This window comes from Globicephala melas, chromosome 10 (assembly GCF_963455315.2).
Source record: "Globicephala melas chromosome 10, mGloMel1.2, whole genome shotgun sequence".
In the NCBI taxonomy this organism is placed as follows: Eukaryota; Metazoa; Chordata; class Mammalia; order Artiodactyla; family Delphinidae; genus Globicephala; species Globicephala melas.
Window position 1 is genome coordinate 52,977,652 of NC_083323.1, and position 19,349 is coordinate 52,997,000.

At 43.5% G+C, this 19,349-nt stretch overlaps 1 protein-coding gene across 5 annotated transcripts in view; it reads left to right on the top strand.

Annotated features, from left to right (window-relative positions):
• PPM1H (protein phosphatase, Mg2+/Mn2+ dependent 1H) overlaps positions 1–19,349 on the top strand; it is a 264,363-nt gene that overhangs the window by 177,492 nt on the left and 67,522 nt on the right. For all 5 annotated transcript variants that reach the window (XM_060305782.2, XM_060305786.2, XM_060305783.1 and 2 more), the window contains exons 5-6: positions 373–457; positions 17,993–18,111. In XM_060305782.2, coding sequence (XP_060161765.1) covers positions 373–457; positions 17,993–18,111 — 204 coding nt within the window. The remainder of the gene's footprint in view (positions 1–372; positions 458–17,992; positions 18,112–19,349) is intronic.

Here is a 19,349-nt window from a genome sequence, read left to right on the forward strand (position 1 = left end):
ATCTGGAGCTGCACTGTCTATCTACTACACTAGCCCGCTGTGACTGCTTAACTTCAAGCTAAATGAATTAAAATTAAATAAAATTAAAAATTCAGTTTCTCAGCTTGCACTCACCGTGATTCAAATGCTCAGTACCCACATGGGGCTGGTTGCCGCCATATTGGACGGCACAGATTCATGAGCTAACGAGAATGTCATGCTCTTAAAGATACTTACAATGTGGGGAGTTGGGAACACTGAGCTTTGCTGTGCAGGTCAGAGGAAAAAGTATCCTCTGAGAGTTTCAGGTGTATTCTGAACTAAGCTGTGGAGTTAGGACAGAATTGAGGTACTTATGAGATTGGCTGCTGACATGCATTTTCACCATTTCAGGGCCATAATCATCAGAAATGGAGAAATCATCCCCATGTCTTCGGAATTCACCCCTGAGACTGAGCGCCAGCGACTTCAGTACCTGGTAAGAGTCACGTAGGTCTGGCAGAGCACCGCCGCGTCAGGGATGGCGTCGGGGCTGTTTTGGAGGAACATGTTGCTATTGACCTGGGAGCAGGCCCACAGCAGTAAAACGACATATGGCGTTAACACCCCCTATACACGCCTCCTGGATCAGACATCCTGGCTCCGTGTGTGACGACACACTCCACCTCCGTGAATTTATTATTGTGGCTGGTTTTCTCCCATCTGTGACCGATCAAAGACATGGCATGCTCTGTTTCCTTTAATGGCTTGGTATGTACAATACGAAATGTGGTGGTAAAGAATGCTGATACGTCTTCCCCAGGCCTGCCACTACTTTAACTCAACCAGAGGGGTTCAGACGAGTCTGAATCTCGGGTGAGCAGCCCCCAGAGCCTGATGACACACCAGGACTTCCTGCTCCGATATGAAGTCTCAGGGGCCCTTTGGGAGAATTGCAGGTGTCAGAAAATCTATGTCTACCCTGAAAATAAATTCTCCATGTTAGATCTCCCTCTTTGGAGTGAAATTATGAGAGGGCTCTAGGAGGGCTCTTTGGTTTTTCAGATCTTGAGAATTTTTTGCTTCTTCGAAAATTTGAGCTTTCTGAAGAACAGGGTATATTCCCTGCCCTCACATTCCATGCAACGGTGATGATCATACAGGATTGCTTTGCAGTGGGCATCTTTCGGCACTAGCTGTGAATAGTAGTTCTGTGGGTGAACTGTTTTCTTGCCAACTGGCTTTCTTTTTAGACGACAAGGCTAAGATAGTGACCGTCTGCTCTTAGGAAAGAACTGATCCAGCCTACTCCAAAAGGACTTCGCTCACGTCTCTGAATTCCAGCATGTGGGAACAGTCAGGATTTGATGACTTCGGTTGATTTAGCAAGAAGTCGTGCACTTCCCTCAATTCCCTTGACTGTGTTGTGTTGGTTTTACTCGGTAGCTAAGCTGTGTTGCTTTTGGTACTCACCTGGTCCATAAGACAACAGGAGTCCAAAGCCAAGGTAAAAATGTTTCTTCACTCTTTGACTACGGTTATTTTCCAACCTATCTGTTGCTATTTTCAAGCAGGTAAACTTGAAGCCCCTCCGGGGGCCCAGATGTTAGAGCCTTTCACTTTCTTTGGCCATCCAGGCAGGGGGAAGGGACTGGCAGCAGCCGGCAGGACCTCATCCTGCCCCCATCCTTAGTCACCAGCTGGGTAGCTTTGTTACAAGTCTCTTAACCTTTCCAGACCTTGGTCTGTCCCTTATAAAGTAGAGAGCTAGACCAGAGGGCCACCGAGGACCTCAGAGCTGCGAGGGTCCTTCCAAGTAGAGTTCATAACAGCCGGCCTCGCTGCCCCCTGGCTGACTCTCTCCAGTCCATCTTCCACAAAGCCCCCCCCCACCACCACGTGATCATCACATAGATCTTGTCACTCTCTTCCCTAAAAACCTCTGGCTCCCCACAGTGTACAGAAGGCAGACCCAGAATTGGGCGTCCCGCCCGCCTCTCCAGCATCATTTCTTCGTTGCCCTCACCAGGGACACAGTGCATCCGGGGCTGCAGCCACGGAGAACCGTCTTCCATTTCCAGGACACACCGTGATCTCTCCGATCTCCATGCCTTTGGAAATATGCTCTGCCTGGAGAGCCCTTCCCTTTGTCTCTGCCGGGAAAACTCCTCCTCATACTTTGAGACCCCAAAAGAAATGTCACTTCCTCTAGGACATGTCCCCTACCCCTCGCAGGGGGCCAGTCCCCGGTGCTCACACAGCGCCCTGTGGAAGCCCACAGCGTGGCTGTCAGCATGTGGTATTGTATTGCTTTTTCCAAGTCCCGTGTTCCCTTCCAGACTGAGTCCCGGAGGGCAGGCCCCTTACCTTAGGGACCTCACGTTGTCAGTACCTAGCACAGAGCTCGTATTGAATCAGGGTGTGTCGACCAAAGGGGCCAGTGTTCGTATTGATGTCTGGGTCATTACCACACAGCACCTCCCCTGCTTCCCCTGAAACCTCTCACAGTGGCACCAGGCCTTTGCCTCCCATGCCTCAGCCCCTCCCTGTCCCATCACCTCCGTGACCCTTAGTAAAAACCATTTCCTGTTTTCCTGCTAAAGGCAATGAGTAATAGCAGATCCACTTTTTTTATTTTGAAATACTTTCACATTTTCACGTGGCAAGAATGATACCAAGAGCTTAAAACATTAACTTTTAAGGAGGGGGAGGGGAATGCTGACATTGTTCAGATTCAGATTCCAGTATCAGTGGTCTGTTTTGGGACGGCTGGAATGAGATGCATGTGGCTTCAGAGCTCAGCCTTGTCACATGACTGCGTCTGTGATTTCTACAAGGCCCTTCACTGATCCCCAGCTTCACTGTCAGTAATGGGCACAGAAAACCCCAGAAGGCAGGTGCAAAGATGAAATGCAATAATATATGTGGAAGTTTCTGTGGCACGTAATACTCATTTGGTTATTGTTGGGTGAATCAGAGTCTTGCCACTTCAAATTCTACTGGTCTTCACACTTCAGTGATATTGTCCCTTTATGTTTATTTCAGAATCACTCCTAATGGTCCTAAAATTAATGTATATTTTGGTGTTACTCTTGCACAATCAATGGACACTGTTAGCCCCCAGAATAGAGTCTTAATATCTGAATTTCTAAAAGGTGAGAACACTGTCCCCATTCTTTGTCATCCTCACTCCTAAACCGTATAGGCTTCTCTATATGGAAATTATACCTAAAACTTTTCTCCTCAGACAACAGGAGTGTAAATGACCAAAACGTAAAATATCCTGGTTGTCCAACTTCCTGTTCCATCAGGAATCTAGGAATGTGTGCTTTGGAATGAAGAAATCCAGTAATAATATTCACATGATCTGTGATGTGAATCTTTGTGGTGAAGTATTGGAGAGCATTAGGGGGCTGGGAGCATAAAATAACCTTGTGGTGAAATCTTTATGCAATGGATTTCAGAGAACTGGGAGGTTTATAGCATAAAATCTTAAAAATAATATCAATTATGAGAGGAAAACACAGGGTGATGTGGGCTGCTCTCAGCCCAGCCCAAACAAGAGCTGTGTGACCTCAGGTCTCTCACGCAATGAATGTCTCTGAATCTCCCTTCTTCCTGAGTGAAATGTGTAGGAATACGTCCCTTGAAATATTCGTTACACGTTCTGAGGTCATAGTGAAAAGTAATCTCACGGTAACATAAAATACAATATGTATCTTATAATTTTAGGTGCATCTAATCCAACCAGTTCATTTTGGGGGAACATCAGTTCCCTTGAACTAATCGTGAACCACTTTTGTGCAGTGAGAGCTGTTGTATCCTTTACGTAATCTAAGTGAATTAGTACGTCACCAGAAAGTTAACAATGTATTCCTTATTCTTAGGTCAAATCAAATTTCATTTTCATGATGTCTGAAGAGACGTTTAGGATAGAATCATGAAAACTTCCAGGTCCCTAGAGACTTGTTTGAGCAGCTGACTACAGTCCCAGGGCTGTTTGACTTGTAGAAATGGTTAATGATTTTCTTAGAGGTGGGGAGGGTTCGGAGCCCTTTGTACATGAATCGTTTTGATCCACGTTGGACAGGAATGTTCTTGGTATGCACAGTCCAGACGTTCGGGGATTACAGAGCTGGAAGCAGATTACAAGATGATGGATGTGCAGGCACATTAATTTTGTTTGGTCTTGCATCCTGACCTCAGAGGGCCCTTCAGACAGCTCTCTGGGTAATGTGAACTTTGTTCTGTAGATTCTTGGGCTGGGCGATTAATCAAGCAGGCTTGAGGTTTTGACTTGTTCACATGGAATGTGGCAGGTGTGCGATGGAGGGGTCAGGGGCCATGCAGTTCTGCCCCAGCAGTCAGGGAGAGTTGATGATCCTACGAGTCACGACTAAGCCTTGCTTTTTTTCTCGCTGGGCTTTTTTTTTTTTTTTTAACGTTTCCAGGGTGATTGAAATAAAATATTTAAGGGGGTCCACCAAGCTGGACAGAATGTTTTGATGGAGTCGATGCCCAGATAGGAGGGAAAGCGGTCTGGTTTGTGGGCGTTTCTCGGCAGCGTTTACTGCTCTGATGCTGCAGCTTCCAGGAAATCACCCCCGCGTTTACTTCGGGTGACAGCTAGAAATGGGTCTCCCTCTAGGGGGGACCTCTATAAGCCCCGAGGTGTGAGAGTAATGGCTTCCCCCTCCATTCTGCCTGGACATATTTATAAACTCTGATTTGATTACGTTAAGATGTGCTGGTATCATCAAACCTTCAAATAATGTACGTCTGTCCTTGTAGATAATCCAAGTCTGCAGCTGTTTATCATCAAGGGCGATGTACAGAAGAGATGAAAGTGGGTTTCAAATGCACATTTGATACACACAAGTGCAACATTATCTTAGGTGATTTCTTGCGGTGTCTTTGAAACTGCCTGCAGCCTTCTACACCAAGTCTGGTTTGATTTGTCTGCCGTTTCCCTAGTGCTGAGCTTGGAAAGGTTTCAAGGGGGACAGCATTGTACCTCTTGGCTCTCTGGGATTTTTCACGCTCAAGAGTTATCTCCCAAGAAGTATATTTCTTAAGCCTGAACCTGCTTTTAAGACAAGATGCTATCATTGGGAAGGGTCATATGTGCTAGTGAGTAAAAATGGCGCTGGCCTGCCACCTCGACGTGGCCCTTAACCTTGAGCAGGTTGTTAAGCCCGGGAGCCTGGCTGCAGTCACAGGGAGACAACTTCACCACTACTCTGCTTTGCCTGATGGCTGAGTCAGGGACAAATCCACTCCAGCCCCACCTCTCTCCCCATTTAACCCCCCTTTGCAAAACTGCATTTGAGTTTCAAAATCTTGAATTAAAAAAGACGGCAGGCTAGAGTGGTTGTTGACATTTTTCATGTTTACTATAGGTTCCATTGATCACACCAGCATCATGAAGAAGCCAGGAGAATTTTAGAGCATGAGATTGGCACTGCCCAGGCTTTCAGGGCAGAACTTATATGTGGCTGCCCTAGGAGCACTCCCTGGCTCCGGGAAGACTCTGAATACATTAGCCCTTATAACTGAACCTCGCCACTTCTAGAGCCTCATTTTGAAAATGAATATAAACGGATGTATTATTTATTCCAGGTTGGGAGAGGTCAGAAACTTAGCATGGAGGCATTCAAAAACCTACTGTGCAGACCTAAGAAAATGGATTCCACACAGCTGAACAAAATCATCATGAGAAGGAATCCCTACATTTTCTTTTTTTAAAAAAAATCAGTCTTTCTGCGCAGTTGCTATACATAAATGATCTTTAGACTCTAAAGCCCCTATCCCCCAAAGCATTCTGAGTAAAAAGTTGGGCACATAAAGCTGGAGCTGTCTGCCCATAGGGTCCCTTAAGAATTGATCTTAGTGTAAGGAAGCAAGATAATGTCATACATCCTTTAAATATATCAAAGTCAAATATGCTTTGAGAGAGGTAGACAGGATTCACTGAAGTTTATTAGGGCAAAAACTTAACTGTAAAATGCTTTCTGTGCTTCAGTTGTTTTATCTGTGAATTAGGGTAATTGCAGGACCCTCACAGGATTGGAATGAGGGTTAATGAGTTAATATTTGTAGTGCTTACAATAGGGCCTAGATCAGAGGCAAAATAAAATGTCTTAGCTTTCAAATATAGCTATATATGAACTTTTTCATGGCCGTCCTGTCATCGGGACTACTGTGGCCTTTTATAAAATGTCTCAATTCCATTTGCTTATGCAAAGAGATTGGAGATATGCAGGCATATCCTTTTTGCTGACCTGCGTTGTTCACTCTACAAATGAATGCCTTTCCCCAGATTTTTACTGGGGAAGAAAAAGCATTAGGCATATGAATATGGAAACCTTATATGTTTTATGTAAATGAACACTTTTTACCCCTTATTCTATACATTAAACTGTTGTAGAGTTGACAGATTTTGGCAATTTTGTTTAATATCTCTATTTGTATTCCAGTTTCCATGTGACTCCTTTATCATAAGATCTCAATTTTACAATTTTAAAGTTGTTTTGGGGGCATGCTACTTCTCTGTGGCTGATGAGTGCAATCCCATGTCGAAATTTAAATGTGAACCTTCCTTGAGATCCACATAAACCAGACAGAACTTTATTTAATATCCAGTTCTGTAATAGCTTATATATGCAAGCTTGGTTTTTGCTACTTTGAGATTTTAAGGACAAATTAAGACAGGGAGAATTTTTTAATGAAAGACTCCAACCCATATGTATTTAGGTCTCGGTCATTCCACATTTCTTCTTCTTCTTCTTTTTTTTTTTTTTAACCCAAACCAGAATATTCTCCTCCTGCACTGTACATCAGGCAGCCAGCCTTGGCTTTGGGAGAGCCATCTCCTTTGACTGTTCGTATGACCGTTAGTGATCACCAGTGGCTTGGCCGACTTTATTAATTTCATTTCATTTGTGACCTTAGACTTTCTATCAGGATAAATCATCTTGAAATGTAAGGCTTCCAAACCTCCTCTCATATAACCTGACAAAGTTTTCTTTTCCCCCCTAAGGGCAAGAAAGAGGAGAGATTATTCAGTTTTTTAAAGGATGTATATTGAACACTGAAAATCCTCATTTTGATAACTTGCTTTCACATACTGAGAGTTCTAAACATTTAAAGAATTAATTCATATAAAATTTTTCTAGGTAGATGACTTTACATTCCTCTTCTGGAATGTGACTTCTCATTTCATGCATGAGTATTTTGCCTTTCCATATTCTGCTGATGGGAGTGGAAATTGGAAAAACTACTTCGAAAAAGGATTTGACCCAGCAATTTCACTCCTAGGTATATACCTAACAAAGTGTTTACCGCTGTTTACACCAAAGGACAAGAATGTGCATAGCAGCACTGTTTGTAAGAGCCCAAGCTGGAAACTATCCAAGTGCCATGGAGAGTAGAATGGATAAATAAACTGTTCACACAATAAATGCTGGAGAGGGTGTGGAGAGAAGGGAACCCTCTTGCACTGTTGGTGGGAATGTCAATTGATACAGCCACTACAGAGAACAGTATGGAGGTTCCTTAAAAAACTAAAAATAGAACTACCATATGACCCAGCAATCCCACTCCTGGGGATATATCCGGAAAAGATGAAAACTCTAATTCAAAAAAAGATACATGCACCCCAGAGTTCATACCAGCACTATTCCAGTAGCCAAGACACGGAAGCAACCTAAGTGCCCATCGACAAATGAATGGATTAAGAAGACGTGGTACATATATACAATGGATATCACGCAGCCATAAGAAAGAATGAAATAATGCCATTTGTAGCAACATGGATGGACCTAGAGATTATCATACTAAGTGAAGTAAATCAGGCAGAGAAAGAAAATATCACTTATATGTGAAATCTAAAAAAAGACACAAATAGACTTATTTACAAAACAGATTCACAGACATAGAAAACAAACTTATGGTTACCAAAGGGGAAGTGGGGGAGAGGGATAAATCAGGAATTTGAGATTAACATATATACACTACTATATATAAAATAGATAAACAACAAGGTCCTGTACAGCACAGGGAACTATATTCAATATCTTGTAATAACCTATAATGGAAAAGATTCTGAAAAAAAAATTTTATATATATATATACATATATATGTGTGTGTGTGTGTGTATATATATATATATATATATATATATATGTATATATATATAACTTGTGGGCTTCCCTGGTGGTGCAGTGGTTGAGAATCTGCCTGCCAATGCAGGGGACACGGGTTCGAGCCCTGGTCTGGGAAGATCCCACATGCCGCGGAGCAACTAAGCCCGTGTGCCGCAACTACTGAGCCTGCGTGTCTGGAGCTTGTGCTCCACAACAAGAGAGACTGCGACAGTGAGAGGCCCGCGCACTGCGATGAAGAGTGGCCCCCGCTCGCCGCAACTAGAGAAAGCCCTCGCACAGAAACGAAGACCCAACACAGCCAAAAATTAAAAAAACAAAACAAAACAAAACTTATAAGCATAACAAATAAGATTAGACATCAAAAAAAAACTGAATCACTTTGGTGTACACCTGAAACACTGTAAATCAACTATACTTCAATAAAAAAAATTAAAAAAATTTTAAAAACAATGAAAAGAAGATCCTTTTCAGATTCGCTCTGACCCCACTCTTTGTTCCTTACCCCTGAATGTAGCTCCATTTCCACCCATTCTGCCTTCCTCATTCTCCCCTGCTAATGCGTGAGCTCTAAGCGGAGGGGTCTCTTTTTTATATTTTGAATCCCTAACCCCTGGTGCCTACACCTGCAGGAGCTCATGTGTTAGTTGTGTGAATTCCATTGGTTGGATACCCCAAAACCTGGGATAATCCCCTTATTGGCTGGCACTACTCATTGGCAAGCTGACCACAAAGGAGCAGAAGGAAAATTTATTAGAAGGAGGAAGCATTTTGTGTTCCCCAGCAGGCAATTTTGAGGAACCTTGGGAAGCACCGTCTCAGTGTCCGCAGGAAGCCTGGTACTCAGCCTCCTCCCAAGCCCAGTACATACGTATCCCTCCCTGGGATCTGGGTTCCTGCTTCTACTCCCTGTTTTCTCCCCGCCTTGCATCCCCAAGGTGCTCAAAGCTCTCCCCTAGCCCAGGATGGTGGGGCTCATGTCCATGTACTCTGGAGCGACACAGACCTGGGTTCGGGGACGCACTCTGCTCTACTGAGAGGCTTCCTGGAAGGTCCCAGAAGGCCTCTCTTCCTCTGGCTTGTCCCCTCCTAGGACGGCTCAATCCCTCTGTGACTCAGAGGCTCTTAACTGGGATGGGACAGTTGTGTGTCTTCACAGTGCTGTGCTCACCTCCATCCCCTTCCCTTGAAGCTGGTTTCTGCCCAGAACTAGAGAGGAGAGCAGCCGGAAGAAGATGCTCAATCCTCCCGCCCCATCTCTGGTGTCCTGGCATTTCTTGACACAGCAGGTTACTCCAGCATCCTTTCTCTAGAGAAGATGCCTCTTCTTGTTCCTAGCCAGATGTAACCATGTCTGCAAATGTATTCTTATTAGCTGCCCAGACACTTAAGTGTCAAGGATATGTCCTACCCTCTTTTTTTTTTTTCTTTAGCAAACCTGTACTCTCCAGAGTCCTTAAAAGACTCTTGACCACCTGCCTTTGGTTTTGCGTGGGCAGTGGTCACCAGGCCTTGCCTCCCAGGTACCATTTGTGGTGCACACCCGAACTCCGGGTGTACCTCCACCCCTCTCCCTTCAGTTAGGAGCATTCAGTTATGCTTCCTTGAAGGAAAGCCTCAAAATTCAGGATAAAAATGAAGGTACAAAAAGAGGTCCAGTTTTTTGTTTTTTTTACATGCGGCGGGCCAGCACACTTTAAATTGGATTTTAGTATAAAGCACATTTCTAGGTTTCTGGTTGGCATGCTTACTCAGTAGAGGAGAGACATAATATAATTTAGTTCTTAGGATTGTAAAATATCATGGGGTTTTCAATGGTATGTCTGCACCCACGTGCTTGTTGTTTTACAGGAAGGTATCTGTGAAATGATAAAAAGTTAACTAAATCCAAAATATGTAATGCGTGTCCAAGATTGTTTTTATGTGCCGTGGACCTAAGTTTTATCTTTTTCTAAAGATTGAAAGCTATGTTGTATTATTTTGTAAAGTTTCAATGATCACAAAAGGTGATTGTGTAAAGCAGGTCAGAATGTTCTGTATTCATTCTTCCAGCAAATACTTATTTAGAGCCTTTACTGTGATCAGTGCTATGCTAGGCTCTAAAGTGTAACTGAGGTTTTAAAAATAATGAACATATTTAAGTGTAGCTGGTATTACTTGTGTCATCACGCAGATGTTTCTAACATACATATATCCAAATAGCATCATCAAAGAGAAAAAGCTAAAATATATCCAAGCATAGCAGATAAATAAGGAGGGTGTAGGAGAGTGTCCAGAATTTTCATTTTGCAGGTGGACATGGGACCTTAGATGTGTGCTTGCTCCCATTTTGGATATTGATCCCATTAAGGTCCACATTTTTAATAGGCCAGCATCCCTAGGAGATGTGCCTTGGAAAGGGGCAGTCGTCATGTACACATGTTTATGAGCTGCCCAGGTATGAGCAATGGAGTAAAATATGCCAGAATTGTCCATGAATCCTACAAGTTTGGGGTCAGAAAATCATTGGATTTTATTGCTGAAAGGAACCTAACAAATTCCAGCTCCCACGTTTTGCAGACTCTAAAATTTGTGTGTGTTGCTTACACTGTATTATAAGTAAAATCGCTTTCGAGGCTCAAGATTCCAAAATGCTGACTTGAGCGATGCTTCCAGCAGGGCAGGCCAGCACTAGTGAAGTAACGCTAACCGGTCCATGTTATTTGAATGCTGGGCAGATCCTAAGAAATGTTTGAGTCCCCAGGTTGCTGGGCCACTCTGCTTCTGAGAACAAAATATCTGTGCTGGCCCATTGGGAAGCCGTGTGCTTCAGCATCCCCTGCATGGGAGCCAAGCCTCTGCCTGGGGTGGCCCTTTCCAATGATTTTAGCATTCCCTCAAACTACTGGAGTAAGAAGGGGCAGTTAAGCTCCTTTCAATAATTTTTTAAGACATAGTTTAATAACTGGGTTCTCAAAAAATAACAAATTTTAGAGTATTTTTAAAATGAAAGTAATCCATGTTCAATGGTAGAAATATTCATGAATGTAGATAAATTAAAAAGAAAACCATCAGATAATACTGTATAATATTTTCATGACTTTGAGTGTATGTACATATATAAACATATATACATATAACACCATGTTATGGACTGAATGTATGTATCTCTCCCCTCACATTCGTATGTTGAAGCCCTAACTCCAATGTACTGAATTTGGAGATAGGGCCTTTACAGAAGTAATTAAGGTTAAATGAGGTCATAAGAATGGGCCCTGATTTGATAGGATTAGTTTCCTGATAAGAAGAGTTACCAGAAAGCTCGATTTCTCTCTCCACGAGAGCACAGAGGAAAGGCCTTGTGAGATGCAGCAAGAAGGCAGCAGTCTGCAAGCTGAGAAGAGAGCCTTCACCAGGCAGTGAATCTGCTGGCATCTTGATCTTAGACTTCCCAGACTCCAGGCTATGAGAAATAATTTTTTGTTGTTTTAAATCCCTCATTCTGTGGTATTTTGATATGACAGCCTGAGCTAAGATAGACTATGCAAACTTTCATGAGTATTACACAAAAAGATACACTAATAAGTGTGTCTTTTCCTCAGAAAACCAACAAGTATGTGTCCCATTATATTTTAGCATCTCATTTTTCGTTCATCAGCCACCTATTTGTTCTATTTGTATTTAGTTCTTGAGTTTTTTTGTTGTTGCTGTTGTTTTTTAACATCAATAACTCCATCAGGTCTGACAAATACAACAGGAGTGAGTATTGAAAATGTTGGTAAGAAGGAAACCTACAACTAGGATGCAGATGGTGATTTTTTTTTTAACATCTTTATTGGAGTATAATTGCTCTAAAATGGTGTGTTAGTTTCTGCTTTATAACAAAGTGAATCAGTTATACATACACATATTCCCCATACCTCTTCCCTCTTGCATCTCCCTCCCTCCCACCCTCCCCATCCCACCCCTCTAGGTGGTCACAAAGCACTGAGCTGATCTCCCTGTGCTATGCGGCTGCTTCCCAGTAGCTATCTATTTTACATTTGGTAGTGTACAGATGTCCATGCCACTCTCTCACTTTGTCCCAGCTTACCCTTCCCCATCCCTGTATCCTCAAGTCCATTCTCTAGTAGGGCTGTGTCTTTATTCCCATCTTGCCCCAGGTTCTTCATGACAATTTTTTTTTTCTTTTTCTTTTTCTAGGTTCCATATATAGGTGTTAGCATACGGTATTTGTTTTTCTCTTTCTGACTTACTTCACTCTGTATGACAGACTCTAGGTCCATCCACCTCACTACAAATAACTCAGTTTCGTTTCTTTTTATGGGTGAGTAATATTCCATTGTATATATGTGCCACATCTTCTTTATCCATTCATCCGATGATGGGCACTTAGGTTGTTTCCATCTCTGGGCTATTGTAAATAGAGCTGCAATGAACATTGTGGTACATGACTCTTTTTGAATTATGGTTTTCTCAGGGTATATACCCAGTAGTGGGATGGCTGGATCGTATGGTAGTTCTATTTTTAGTTTTCTAAGGAAACTCCATACTGTTCTCCATAGCGGCTGTATCAGTTTACATTCCCACCAACAGTGCAAGAGGGTTACCTTTTCTCCACACCCTCTCCAGCATTTATTGTTTGTAAATTCTTTGATGATGGCCATTCTGACTGATGTGAGATGATATCTCATTGTAGTTTTGGTTTGCATTTCTCTAATGATTAGTGATGTTGAGCATTCTTTCATTTGTTTGTTGGCATTTGTATATCTTCTTTGGAGAAATGTCTGTTTTGGTCTTCTGCCCATTTTTGGATTGGGTTGTTTAGTTTTTTGATATTGAGCCGCATGAGCTGCTTGTAAATTTTGGAGGTTAATCCTTTGTCAGTTGCTTCATTTGCAAATATTTTCTCCCATTCTGAGGGTTGTTTTTTTGTCTTGTTTATGGTTTCCTTTGCTGCGCAAAAGCTCTTAAGTTTAATTAAGTCCCTTTTGTTTATTTTTGTTTTTATTTCCATTTCTCTAGTAGGTGGGTCAAAAAGAATCTTGCTGTGATTTATGTTATAGAGGGTACTGCCTATGTTTTCCTCTAAGAGTTTGATAGTGTCTGGCCTTACATTTAGGTCTTTAATCCATTTTGAGTTTATTTTTGTGTATGGTGATAGGGAGTGTTCTAATTTCATTCTTTTACATGTAGCTGTCCAGTTTTCCCAGCTCCACTTATCGAAGAGGCTGTCTTTTCTCCATTGTATATTCTTGCCTCCCTTATCAAAGATAAGGTGACCATATGTGTGTGGGTTTATCTCTGGGCTTTCTATCCTGTTCCGTTGATCTGTATTTCTGTTTTTGTGCCAGTACCATACTGTCTTGATTACTGTAGCTTTGTAGTATAGTCTGAAGTCAGGGAGCCTGATTCCTCCAGCTCCATTTTCTTTCTCAAGATTGCTTTGGCTATTCGGGGTCTTTTGTGTTTCCATACAAATTGTGAACTTTTTTGTCCTAGTTCTGTGAAAAATGCCAGTGGTAGTTTGATAGGGATTGCATTGAATCTGTAGGTTGCTTTGGGTACTATAGTCATTTTCACAATGTTGATTCTTCCAATCCAAGAACATGGTATATTTCTCCCTCTGTTTGTATCATCTTTAATTTCTTTCATCAGTGTCTTGTAGTTTTCTGCATACAGGTCTTTTGTCTCCTGAGGTAGGTTTATTACTAGATATTTTATTCTTTTTGTTGCAGTGGTAAATGCGAGTGTTTTCTTAATTTCGCTTTCAGATTTTTCATCATTAGTGTATAGGAATGCAAAAGATTTCTGTGAATTAATTTTGTATCCTGCTACTTTACCACAGATGGTGACTTTAAAGCAGTGTAAAAATATGTCATGGCGGGATATGTCCTAGGTACACATGGAATACACATGCATTCTGTGGTGGGCCTGATTGTAATGGAAAATGTGTCATGTAAGATGTGAAATGTGCTGTAGCGACCAGCCAGAGGAAGAAAAATACCACAAAGAGAGAGAAATCCAAGGATGTGACATCCGTATCAATGGGGGATGAATATCACAGTAATTCCTCAGAGCTAGGGCACGCTTTTTCCTCTTACCTTTTGACATACTTGAAGTTGGGATATTTTACAGTTGATTGTTGCTGTCAGCCAGGTGGCAGGCATGACATGGCTGTCATCTCCTAAGCATGAGCAAACATCAAAAGAGCAGCACCAGAACTTCAGGACTGGCATCCAGCAGCTTGAAGGAAAACCCTGCAGACAGAAGTGAAGCACTTTTTGGATGCAACTAGTCGTGCAGAGGGGCTTGGGGAGGAGTGACCAGACTTGCTCAGCCACATTCCCAAAGTGGGAGTCAGAAGCAAGCGGGCTCTGGAAGGTTGCAAAGCTGGCTTCTGTCTTGCATTTCTTCTGTGGGTTGCTTAAGAAATGCTGCATGACCAACGCACCCCTGAAACACAGCCCGCTCTTGTGTGGAAAATCACGAACACGGGATGATTCAGAGTTGGAAAGCAATGAGTGCCATTGGATTCTAAATGTGAAAACGTTTTGGAACAATCTTAACCGATTCACTTCACTTATATATTCCTTCCTAAATATGCACAATAGTGATAGATAATAGAATTTTGTCTACATCTAAAGGAGTTCTTTCAAAAATAATAAATTAAAAGTTTGAAGTGGGAAAGAAAGCACCGTGCATCGTTTAATTGGCACCTTTTTTTGCCCTTCCTTAGAGGTAACAAAATAATGCCGCATCTAATAAAGGGCATCTTAGAACTGATGAAATACGGTAGCCTGTTGTTACAAGCGGGGAAGCAGGAGTTTTGTTGAGACCCTGAAAGGCTCTGCATGTGAAGGGGCAACGGATGTCACAGGTGACACATGGTTCCAGGCCCCTTTGAGGCTGCCCATCCCCAGAAGGAGGGGCGAGGTGGCCCCTGCAGACAGCAAGCTGCTGGGGAGTTCCCAGCTACCCTGCAGACTTCTCCTGGTACAACTGCCCAGGCAAATGTATTCCAGGAGAAAGGGCACGAGGGTACAAAATGTACTTAGGAATGGCCTTTGCATCCTAACCTATGTGTTATGTAATGTATATGTGTACCTATGTTTATACACATGCATACTCATTTATGTATACATGTATGTCCTATATAGATCTGTGTATATATATAACACGATTCACGTAAGCTCATACACCTGCACACTCACAGACGCATTGTTTGATATGCAGTTTCTCACAAATAGATCAGCTCTTTCTGTGTAATTACATATTCTGTATGACACCTTTGTATGTGATTGCACAGAATTCTTTTGTGTGGATTTATGCTGGTGTAGTCACTCGTATCATTAAATGATTTCTTCTCGCTGCTTGAGGAGCATCGTCATGGCCAGGTTGTGTGCAGATCTGTAACTTTTTGTTAACTGGATCGTCATGGGTGCCTGTCTGTGGTTCACACTTGGCATGGATCACAGGCCTGTTGTTGCCCACTTACTGTGTTTCGTAAATGTGTGCAGGTTAAAGGGCCAACATAAGGGTTAAGATGGGGGTTATGGGTTTGATATGAAGCTTCAGCTCTAGAACCACCCATTCCTGGCTGATAGCCTTGGGCTAGGTGTCTTAACCTCTCTGGACCTTAGTTTCCTCCTTTGTAAATTGAGTCTATGACATGTGCTTTGTAGGATTGTTGAGGTAATAACATAAGGTGTATCGAGTGCCTGACACATGGTAACCCCTAAATCAGTGTCACTCCAGCTTGGAGGGCGGGGTGGGGGGGTAGACAAAAACGCCATGTTAATTCAGTCCCAAAGTTCTGAGAGATGATCGAGGGTACATAAAAATGCTGCTGTTATTGACTGTTAATGCCTCTGGTCCTTAGTTTTCACGGGTGGACCAAAATAAAGGCGAGGAATAGAATGGTATCTACTCTGTAAGTACGTCTGGCTTTGTGGGCATGACTTGTGCAGTTGCCCAGGGCCCTGCGCTTGGTTTAATGCTCTGCTGTCACCTTCTTGGAATTTTTAATTTTGAATAGAGGCTCAATATTTTCCTTGTGCCCTGGGCCCCACAGATTAGGTAGCCAGTCCCGCCCATAAGGTTGGCGTGGGTGTGCAATGAGAGCTCAAGAAATACTTACTGTAGTACTCAGGATGTAATAGGGCTCCATGATTACTAGAGGGCTAAATTATTTTCTTTTTACGAGCAGAGACAGTCATGATAAGTGCACTGTAGATGTCATTTCCTTTCATTGTTAGAACAGTATGAGATAAATCTTCAGTTAATCTCGATGTACAGGTAAAGAGACGGAGGCCCAAGCACTTAAATCACCCACTAAAATCACACAGCTTAGAAATTCAGAGCTTGATTCAAACCCAAAGTTCCTCCCAAAGCCTACCCCATTGACCTGCGTTATGAATATTAGTTCCCTCCCTCCCCCTCCCTCCCCCTCCCCCTCCCTCCCCCTCCCTCCCCCCTCCCCCTCCCTCCCCCCTCCCTCCCCCCTCCCTCCCCCCTCCCTCCCCCCTCCCTCCCTCCCTCCCCCCTCCCTCCCCAAGGAACTTCTCTGTAAAACCCAGTGTTTAAGTGTCCTTGATACCCATAGGCAGCCCAAGCCTCATCCCCAGCAGAGGTTTCAGGGCCCCTCGAAGATGATCCAGAATTCCCCTCCGACCTGGAACCTGCTGGTTACAGCAGACAGAACAGCCCCTCTTCTCATTCTCAGTCCTGTCCCATCCTGTCCCCAAAGCCTGCCCAGCATCACTGGCTCGGAGTTCTTAGCTGGTCCAATCTGACAGCCTGGGGACAGTTCAGCTTGATGCGCTTAGCTTCTGACGGCTACCATCCAGCTGAGACCTCCAGACCACCATGAGAATCAGTGGGAGATCTGCCAGCGTCAGGTCCTGGGGGAAAGAGGCTGTGGGAGATGCCTTTTTTCAGGAGACCGAGGATATGGCCATCTGTCCTATGGCAGGGAGCCCTGGCTGTCCTACGGTGCCAGGCCGTGATTTGCTCCACCCACTCTTTTCCCTGCCAGAAAGAGAAGAGAGAGAGAGAAGATCCATTCCAGTACACTGCTAATAAGCAGGTATACGGCTTGGTGTGGGACGGCTCCGGGGCAGGTCTGCTTACAGTGTGTGGCCTCTGAGCAGGGAAGTCCATACCTGAGCATTTCATCTCTTGGGTAACTGGATTTGAATTTTGAGTGTGACAATGTGACTGTTTGTTGTTTCAAAGCAATTCCCTAAGTGGCTGTTTGCTCAAGACTTTTGTAGTGTGAACAGAGATTTGGGGGAGGGGAAGAAGCCATCTGTTCTGGAACAGTCTTCCAATTACATGATCAAATTACTGCAGAGCAAAATGGAGGGAGTCCAACAGAAAGTTCCTGTCTGGTGCATCCAGTCCCAACCCGCTCCGCTCTCTCAGGCCATTGTGTTGACATGGAGACCCACATGCAGCTTTCAGAGGCCAGGCCCAATAACTAGGCGTACAAATAGGCCAGCAGAGAAAGCCAAGGAGGAGAGAGTCAGGGGGAGCAATCCTACCTCCTCACCGTGCCATTCAGCCCAAGTGAAACCATCTTGAATTGGAATTAAAAAGTGAACCTTTTTCTTGCTTGAGAGATACACGTCTTTGATTACCATTAGTTTTATCATCTCCAATGAAAAAGTCACATTCCTTTATAAATTAGATTCATGATTTTTATTTGTTGATATTCTATTTGTATTTAGAGTCTTCAATCTATTTATCTCCCTTAAAATTTGAGAACTGTGTTCTTGTTTCTGAAATGTGGGCTGTCTCGATTTGCAAAAACATCCTTGGGTCTTATTTTTTCCTCTAAATATGTGTGGTTTTTTTTTTTTTTTTCCTTTTCTTTTCTTTTTGCTATTAGGCATTCATGCAGCCTCACTTGCTGGGAAATGAGTTCACACATTTGGAGTTTCCAAGGAGAGTACAGAGAAAGGAACTTGGGAAGAAGATGCTCTACAGGGATTTTAATATGACAGGCTGGTAAGAACACGCCTCCCTCTGCCTTGGCACTGCTGCAGCGTGTGTGAAGGAAGCGCCACTCCCGCACTTTGGATCAGGAGGTGCAGCCAGAGACCTGGGTTTGTGGGGAAGGAAAAGGGGCTACGCCCACTTCTGCTGCTTTCGCCTGGGCGCCAGTTCTCCCATCTGGGTGTTGGTTTGCTTTTCTGCTCTCTGAGGCCCTCCTTGGGGACACTAGACCCACGAAGCTGATGTAATTCCTCACTTCATACAGAGCAAGCGTTGGGGGGCTTTTAAAAACACATTAGACTTGGGTTTTTAGGTTAGGGTTACTGAAGAGGTAGCGGGGCTCAGAGGAATGAACCAGAGCTCTGTTTGGCCAGACCAGTTTAGATGTGAATCATAACTCTGACCTTTCTGAATAGGCAAAGTTGGATAAACTACTTAACCCCTATGAGTGCCATTTCCCATGAATAAAGTGAAAAGAATACTCTTTGAAGGGTGATTGTAAGCACCAGAGGTAATGAGCTGTCTTCATGATTTCATCACATTCATATCGAAATAAGAACTCGTGGCAAGGGGCATCTAATTCCCCAAACACACCGATATAGGGCACCAAAACGGTTTGTGTGTGTCAGTAGCTAACACTGACTAAGACCTCATCGGTTTCTTCCAACTGAAAAACAGATATGATGATAAAGTACTTAAATCTCATAGGGTTGGTGTAAGGATGAAATGAGAGAGCAGTGCCCGGCACAAGGAAGTGTGGGTGAAGATTTGCTCTAGGCCCTGCGATCTTGACCAGGGAGGCTCCTGCCACGCTGGAGGTCAGCAGAAGGAAACAGTGGCCTCTTTCCTCACCACGTCCCCAACACAGGTGACAAAGTCAATTCCACTATCTCTTCTTCTTTGACCGGAATAGCTATAACAGATGGTCACAGCCCAAATTCCCATGGTGATGACTTCTAGGCTGGGAATCTACTCCTAGGGTACGTACTGTCTTAAAGAGCCAGTCGAGCCACTCGGGAGGATCAGAGGCTGATCTAAGGCACGTCCGGTTGTCCTTTGCCATCTGAAGAGAAGGTCCTCACCAGTATCCTCTCTTCTTCTAGAAAAGGGTCAGCAAGTTATGGCCTGAGAGCCAAATTCCACCCCCACCCCTTTCGTAAATAAGTTTTAAAAGTACAGCCACGCTCATTTGTTTATGTTTGATCTGTCACTACCTTCACACAACAGCAGGGCAGTTGAGTGGTTGCAGC